Source organism: Hydra vulgaris, chromosome 01 (genome assembly GCF_038396675.1).
Source record: "Hydra vulgaris chromosome 01, alternate assembly HydraT2T_AEP".
Lineage (NCBI taxonomy): Eukaryota > Metazoa > Cnidaria > Hydrozoa > Anthoathecata > Hydridae > Hydra > Hydra vulgaris.
The window spans coordinates 10,123,724-10,132,500 of NC_088920.1; the positions used below are offsets into that span (position 1 = coordinate 10,123,724).

The 8,777-nt window shown below is 28.0% G+C and overlaps 1 protein-coding gene across 1 annotated transcript; it reads right to left on the reverse strand.

Annotated features, from left to right (window-relative positions):
• Positions 1-3,453: 3,453 nt before the first annotated feature.
• On the reverse strand, positions 3,454-7,373 carry LOC136074776 (uncharacterized). Its single transcript, XM_065787073.1, has 2 exons — positions 7,267-7,373; positions 3,454-7,051 (listed from the first exon to the last, which is right to left on the reverse strand). The coding sequence occupies exon 2, from the start codon at positions 4,525-4,527 to the stop codon at positions 3,802-3,804; it is 726 nt and encodes a 241-aa protein (XP_065643145.1). The 5' UTR covers positions 4,528-7,051; positions 7,267-7,373; the 3' UTR covers positions 3,454-3,801.
• Between the last annotated feature and the right edge of the window lie 1,404 nt (positions 7,374-8,777).

The following is an 8,777-nucleotide window of genomic DNA, read 5'->3' on the forward strand; positions in this document are numbered from 1 at the left end:
ATAAAATAATTATTAAAACTCTCTGCAATAACTTTTCGCTCATTAATTACTGTTCTTTCATCTTCAGTGTATACATATTTTGGTAAAGTATTACCATGATCTTGTTTATTTTTTCCTATCACTTCCTTTATTATATCCCACGTTTTTTTGTTATTACCAATATTATTTTGTAGTGATTTTGAGAAATAATTTTTTTTAGCTTTCTTTTTCAGGTTTTCAAACAGGTTTTTGTAAATTTTATATTTTTTTTCGTTTTGATAAGTTTAATTTTTTAAGAATTTTTCATATAGTCTTTGTTTTTTCTTTGAAAATTTTATAAGCCCTTTTGTAATCCAGGGACTTTGCAGGTTTTTAAGCTTAGTTTTTATTTCCTTCATCGGAAACGCTTTGTTGTAAGCATTAATGAACTCATTGTAAAAAAAATCATAAGCTATATTAACATCTTTGCAATTATTGAGTTGTTTCCAGTTTACTTTGAGTAAATAATTTCTAAACGCCTCAATATTAATTTCATTAATCTGCCTTTTTACATCCCTTTGTACTTTGCATTTTTTTCCTTTTTAAAAAAAATCCGAAATGAAAAAGATTGGAAAGTGGTCGCTTATATCGCTTTTTATGATTCCGCTTTGAATGTTGCCTCGAGTTTGGTGGATTGCCTTATAATCTGGAATTTGAAAATTATTTTTTTCATTTCTGCACCATGTTTCTATTAAGCATATTACCGTAAACTCAGAGTTTATATTTTTAAGCATTGATTTAAAACTTTCAAAGTTTTTTTTCACACTACGAATGTTTAAAGTTGGAGTTGAAAATAACAATTGTGACGCATTCATGAGGTTAGATACTTCCTCAATATCAAAATAGTTAGAGTTGATCATGACGTCCTCAAAAAAGTTTACATCTGGATCATTATCATTATTCAAAAGAAGTGTGTTTTGTTTATTAAAAATTTCTAAAAGATTTGTTACGTTTGATTTGTTAACCATTTTAATTATTATAATATTTAAAGTTAAGATTAAAAATGATTAGATTTCTAGCTATATCATTTTGAATTATTATAAACATTTATTAAAATAATAAGTTTGTCATACCTGACGATTGGATTTTCTCCATTTAATTTTCTCACTTTCGCTTCAGAAAATAACTTTCTTCGTATTCTTGCCGTCTCTTGAGAGAAATCTTCATTCACGTAAATATTCAGACCTTTGAGTTTTCTTGTTTCTTTTAGAATGTTTGATTTATTTTTAAACCTTAACAACTTCAATATAATGGTTCGGGATCGGGCTTCTTTTCTAAATCCAACTCGATGCGCTCTTTCAATTTCGACTCCTTTTACTCCTAAATTTACACATAATATATTCTGAACCTTTTGTTCAGTTTCATCCCAAGTTTTGTTGATATTTTCAGGAATTCCGTCTATCCTTAAGTTATTACGCCGCGATCTATCTTCGGAGATTCTGCATTTTTCGTTTAAAATTGTAATATTATAAGAGCTTTCAAGTTCTTTAGAATCATTAGCAGCTTTCACCTTTTGGTCGATTAAATGTTCGTGAAAATTTAAGCTTTCTTTTAAGTCTTTTATATCATTTTCTAGCAAGTGTATTCTTTTAGTGCAATCCAATGTTTTTGTTTCAATATCATCTTGGCGTGTATTGATTATTTTTAAATTATCGCTAAGTAAGTCCACAAATACTTTTTCTTGTTCTTTAAATAATGTTTGTATTTTTTTTTTGTGCTGAATGAACATATCTTTTATTTCGGATAAAGTAATAGCCATTTTTAATTTTTTTTTTCATTTTTATTTGAGCTGTTAGAATTACGTCTGCCCACCACGGCGGTCGAGTTCTAAAAAAGTAAAAATTTAAGCTTTCTTTTATATCATTTTCTAGCAAGTGTATTCTTTTAGTGCAATCCAATTTAAGCTTTAGTTCTCACACGATATGCTCTGTAACTTTACATGAAAGAAGAACAATAAACTCATTTTTAATTTGTTTGCTTAAATAATGCACGTGAGTTTCGTTGCCAGTTATCCAACGAAGATGTTCAGAAAGTGTCAAATTTTGAAATGTGTTCAACAAGTTTTAAAAAGTTTCCATTGTTTTCTTTGAAAACTGTTTCACTTGTTCCACGAAAAGCTAATTCTTGAGTGCCACAGAATTGCACAATACAAACAAGTCGTTTTAAAACTGCATACTAATGGTCAGTTTCAGAATCATACGTTGAATCATACGTTGATGTTGGGAACCAATAGTGTTGCCTAATTTCAATCTCGTGGCAAGTTCTCGATAAGAAATGGTCGCATTTCCGTGAGAGGTTGACTTTTCATGTGTACGTAAAATATTTTTTATGTACACATGAAATGTGTACAAAAAAATATTTTACGTACTCTCCTTAAGACATGTTTTTATGTATAAAGGGTACTCTCCTTGACATGTTTTGCCAAGGAGAGTACCCCTCTGTTCCATAAAGATATATTTCATCAGTACTAAATAGCTGGCAAAAAAAACAACAACTGAATTTTTAGATATTGAATACACCAACCAATCCCTGTCAATGTCTTCTCCATTTGGCAACTTAGTTTTGTAATTGACAACTGTGAACCGTCTGCCTGAACTACTGTCAATAGGAAATTAATATTTTCAACCTGCACTGGTCCTATTACAAGAAGCACTTGACGAATGTCATCTGTGATTCTGGCTGGGCACATTCCGCAGTCTTAAAGCGAGTCCCATGATAGTGACGAAGTGACCGCATTTTTCTCGGCACCAGTGTTCTGAAACAATAACGTTGACTACTTTACTTAATGAGGTTTTATACAAAAACAACATTATTTTTAAAATTCATTTTTAATAGTGGATGAAGGATGATTATTACAAAGGTTTTTAGTTGATTTTTTCCAATTTACATAACCCTAATTTTTTCACTTGGTACAGAAATCATTTGTTTGTAAAATTTGTTAAAAGTATTTTATATTTTATCTTTTTATTTTGTATTTTTGTTTGTTTTTTATTTTTACACCAAAAAAAAATTAATTTGCCGTATTTATTATCATTTATTTTATTTTGTTTACTAATTTCCAGAATTGTAATATATATTAATATGCACGGCCTACTTAAATACACGGCCTTCTATTCTGCTTAAACCGGAAAAAAATAGAAGGCCAGTTAAAAAAACGCATATTTTGTCGGATGGACAATCTTTCTCAAAATATTTTAATTTTTGAGCTATAAATTTCAAGCAAGTAAATCTGGCACAGGATAAAAAATTTTGCGTTGGCTTAATCGAAGTATATACTATACTTCACTAAATTTTGTAAAATTTTAGGATTTTTTTAGGTTTCTTTTCGTAATAAATAGTAACCATGATTAATAAATGTCTTTATTGAAAACAACACAATATTTATTAACCTTCATAATTATTTATTACTTAAATGATTAAAGAAAGACATGGGTTATATTTGTCAGTAGAATTTTTGAGATATTCAAGGACTGTACAAGAAATACGAATACATAAATTCTCAAAAGTAAGCTTTAAAAGTATTTAAAAATTTTTTACACAAGCTGTTTCAAAATGTGAAACGAAAGATTCGTATTTTTTTCTCTGTCTTTTTTTAAAGGCAACAATGTTATCTGCAACAATTGAATCACTGGCTCTCTTTCAGATGTTATTAAAATAAATATTTGAAATAATAGTGTGTATAATTTCCTTTCCATATTTTTGGTGATTTAAACATAAAAATGGTTGGTAACTTTCTTTACTGCCAAGAACTAACTTTGCTGCTTTACGGTGTTGCATTTGAGATCAATAAATAACATCAAATATATGATCTAGCATAGCAAAACTATCACAGACATATTCTAAAAGGGCTAGTGATGGAGTTGTTAGCCCATCTCTTGATAATTTATTTAAATAACTATAGTCATTCGACTCCTGTTGACAATGTTGAATACAAAGCAACTTGCAACATATTTTAAACTTCTTAATCAGCTTTTTGGCAATAAAACCAGCAATATAAGTAGCAACTTCACGCAAATCATCTGATAAAATCACACAATCATAATCTCGTTCTTTGATCTGATCCATCAAGGATCTAGCATGTTGTGTATCTTGAACATCATTAACATCATTGTCAAATATTTTAATACCTTCCTTTATTAAACTTTTTCTTTGGATTATCTTTTTACTATAGATAACATCTTTCAAACTGACAAGAAACCTGCCACCACTCATTTGGCGGTATTGTCCAAATCTTCTTTCTAACAGATCACTTTGAAAACGAGCAGTCAATATAAATTTATAATTATCTTCCAATAAATCTTCTATTAAAGAAACTTGACATAATAAAGTTCTTTGTAGTGCTGATGATGTTTGAGGAGATAATGTACATTTCTCAAAATTTGGGATTTTGGTGTTTTTCCGTTTATTTAACCATTCAGCGAAAGCTCGAAAAAACTCAGGTTTTTTATCATTAATAATAGCAGCATTTCCAAGACAGTTAGGAAACTGATTTTTCGAATTGTCCACCATTTATTAAAAAGAGTTAGGAAAGATGCAATATCTAAACGGTTGGGAAAATACGATTTTATTGCTGCTGCTGTAGTTTCATGGAAGATATTTAAAGCAACAGTGACATTTTGCTTGTAGTTTCCAGGATGGACAACTTTGCTATTTATTTTTGGTGCTTTTTTAAAACTTGCATCCAACAGGCTGTCCTTTTCTAATAAATCATGAAATATTTTTCACGATATTTCTGCTGGTTGAACGTGAATTTCATCTTTAAAAGCTGAAAAATTAAATTCTGGAAAAAAAACCTTTTTTTATTTAGTAAGTTGTTTCGATTGTTTTTAATCAGATGCACTGTGTCAAAGAATAGGTAAATTTTTTGTGATTGTACATTAATAAATAAGCCATCTGGTTTTTTACCATATGCATCAAGCAATTTTGTAAAAGAGGAAACATTTGAAGAATGATTGTCACAAACAACACCTCGAACATTAAAACTATATTTTATTAAAGATTGAATCAAGCTGAGAATTCCAGTTTTCAACCAATCACTGTTTAACTTTATAATTGGAATTGCTTTGATGACACAAGAGGTATTTTTTTTTAAACCAACTACCATAAAAGAATGCTTCTATAACATTCATTTTCTTCACTAATCACAATTACATCTCCACCAGAATATTCTGCACATTTTTGCAAATACATTTCATCAAAAATTATTATATAAGATCATTTAGTAAGCTCCCATTTTCATGTAACAATTTCAAAACTTTCATAAAATCAATTTCAACTGCTCTAAGCTTGCCTAACAGTGATATAGATGGAAGAGGGAATTCCTTCAGCAGTAAATGATAAGTTTGCAATGATGTGTAACACATCATCAAGGCAAATCGAAGCATATTTAAAGAATAAATTTGATTTTTTCTTATTTGGTGACTTTTAAGTTCTTCAAGAATTGGAGACAACTTTTCTATTTCGATGCTAAAATGTGAATCGAAGTTTTCCAGCATACTCCTTCTCTTTAACATACATTGATGGGTTACTCTGAGCCAAGGTGGCAAAGAAACTGTAAGATTTTTATAAAAAAGTTTGGCATGAAGATTTTTGTCAATACGAATACATTCAGCAACTTCAGGTATGTGTAGTTCATTTTGAATAATTTTATGGAACACGACACAATCATCAAATTTGGAAAATGAATATCCTGTTGGTGAATCAGCAACTGTAAGAGAATTAAGATCTTTAATAATATCATTTGATAAAAAATTTGGTATTCATCTTCTTGAAAAATTCTTTTAGTTGGTAATTTTCTTGGTATAAACATAGCTGGAAGTGAAGCTGTTGCAATGCTAGCCGGGTATATTGTAGGAACAGGCTTCAAATTATACAACAAACGAAATCGTTTTTCTGATGCTCCTTTGTGTACTAAACTTTCATCAAAATGTTTTAAGCAGATCACAGATGATTAAGTGACAGTCCAACAATTTCTATTTACAAATCTAACCCATAACTTCCTCAAGTCATCATCTTTTGGAAAACCAAAGACTGGTAATACTTCACCACCATTATAATTTGAGGTACAACCGACAACACAGCCTTTATTAACCATTATTATTATTAATAATTAAAAAGTAGCCACAAATAACAATACTAAGTTGTTGAAGTTTAGTAGAGATGTCAATTAATCTAACGCGAAAATTTTTATCCTGTTCCAAATATACTTACTTAACATTGATATCGCAATACTTAAAATATTTTGAGAAAGTTAGTCCAGATAATGGAATATTCGTTTTTTCCACTGGCCTTCTATTTTTTTTCGATTTAAGCAGAATAGAAGGCCGTGTATTTCAGTAGGCCATGTTAATTTGCATGCAAATATACAACCGTATTTTAATTTAGATTTTTTTAACTCACTTATTTGTGTGAAGAGTTTACTTTGCCGATTTTATTTACCTTAAATATTTTATAAAACTATTGTAAACATTCAACTAAAAATAAAGTTTTTAAATAAATAAAGACTAACGGTGGTGGAAAAGTCCGCTTAAATTCATTGTAATCTTATACAATTTACGCTGGTTTAAGCGATTAACATGGAAAAAAATCAAAATGGAAAAAAAGAAAAAATACCTAGTAATTATTTACTTATATTTTTAAAAACATTTTTAAATTTGCGGCAGATTTTTTTAAGTAAATTCAAAACAGATTTCGTTGGAGAGGAGTTAAAATTAAAGTTTTTATTTTAAAACAAGACTTCGTACAAGACTTGGTACATTCGAAGGCCTGGTACTTTCGAAGACTTGGTACTTTCGAAGGCCTTTGATTGTATCTGTATATAACTTTTTTTTTCAACAAAATGCATATAAACTAATAAATTCAAAATCAAGCACAAACCTTAAATGAAGATGGTGAACTTGACGCACTCGTACTTGGATGGTAATGTAAGCGTTCTTTAAGAGATTCGTTATGTAAGAGAAAAAGATTCAACTGGTTCTACAGGAATGTCTTTTAAAACTTGAGACTGTGGATTTTCATCTGACATCTTCTGCTTCTAGAGTACAAGTTATTTTATTATTTTTTTTGTTATGACTTATAAATATGGTTGAAAGTACACCCAACACCCAGTATCAATAAAAAAAGTGTTGTGAAAATAGCACACAATGGTTATTAAGGCTTAAATAACGATCTATTATCTCCCTAAATTATTATTATTGTATTTATTAACTAACTTGATAATAATGAATGCACTCTTGTATTATTTCTTACCTGAAATTGATGCTGATTATCGTTTACATCTTGTTTTTCTAATATAGAGAAAAATTTACTCAATGCCTTTGCTTGTTTTTTGTCTTCTCTCTTCATACTTGATTTGCGTTTTCTATAAAAGAAACCCGAAGGTTTCTTTTTTTCCGCCATAATAACTCACCCACTTACTTTTTCAAATATTTAACTAACGATTACTTTTAACTGTAATTGTTTTTTCATTTAAGTGCTAAGCAAGTACTTACAAAATCAATAGTTTAAAATATAAACTTTGGCGCCCCTAATATGTAAATATACAGTTACAATGAACATTTAACACGCAAAAACACGATTTAAATAAACAATAAACTAACAACCTTATTTTTTTAAACAATTACCTAACTACCACTTTTTGATTTAATTCTTTTTTTTATTAAAGTGCTGAGAAAATATTTACATAATCAATAGTCTAGCATATCAACTTTGGCGCCCCTTAATATGTAAACAACTCACTACTTGTACACATTAAAGACGTAAAATATTGTTTTTAACTTTTACTTTTTTAAATCCAAATTAAAACTTAAAAAAAACGTTAGCTAAGCCAGCGCGGCGCCCCAGAAAAGGCGGTGCCTTATGCGACCGCATAATTCGCTTAGCCCTTGCACCGGCCCTGATTTTGATATACCTAAAGTAGTACAATTAATTACATGAGATTTGAGGATAAAATAATAATTTAAAATATTATTAATAAATTAATATGGGTCAATGTTTTAAAAGATAAAAAACAAGCTGTTTTGTTAAAAAAAAGAATAAAAAATAAATTCTCATCACATTTTTCCTTTAAAATAATTTAAATTCAAATGTGCTTTACTTTGAATAAAAATCTCCGCGCGAAAGAGAAAATGATTATGCTTCTATTCGAATGACAAATTCAGTGTGATGTAATTTATGATAAAAAAATAACTTTTAAGAATTGTCAAAAAAAAAATAACTTTTAAGAATTGTCAAAAAAAAAATTGCTAAATTAAAAAAAATTAAATGAACAACCAAAACAAAAGAAAAAAAAATAGCAAAAATATTTTTTTAAGAAAAAACTAATCGCAAAAATTAAATCAGCAATCGCGATGCGCTTAATTCCAGCCCTGTATATATATATAAATATATATATAAATATATATATAAATATATATATATATATATATATATATATATATATATATATATATATATATATATATATATATAAGTATATATATAAATATATATATAAATATATATATATATATATATATATATATATATATATAAATATATATATATATATATATATATATATATATATATATATATATATATATATATATATATATATATATATATATATATATTTTGATTGGTCATTTTTTTTAATAATTTTTTTATAACTATTTTTTTTATAAATTTCTAAAACTGATTCAATTCTAGCTTCTTAATTAACAGTTTTAGCAATGTTTTTGCCTTCTAAATGAATTGAAGTTTTTATGGGGCTTTTGCGT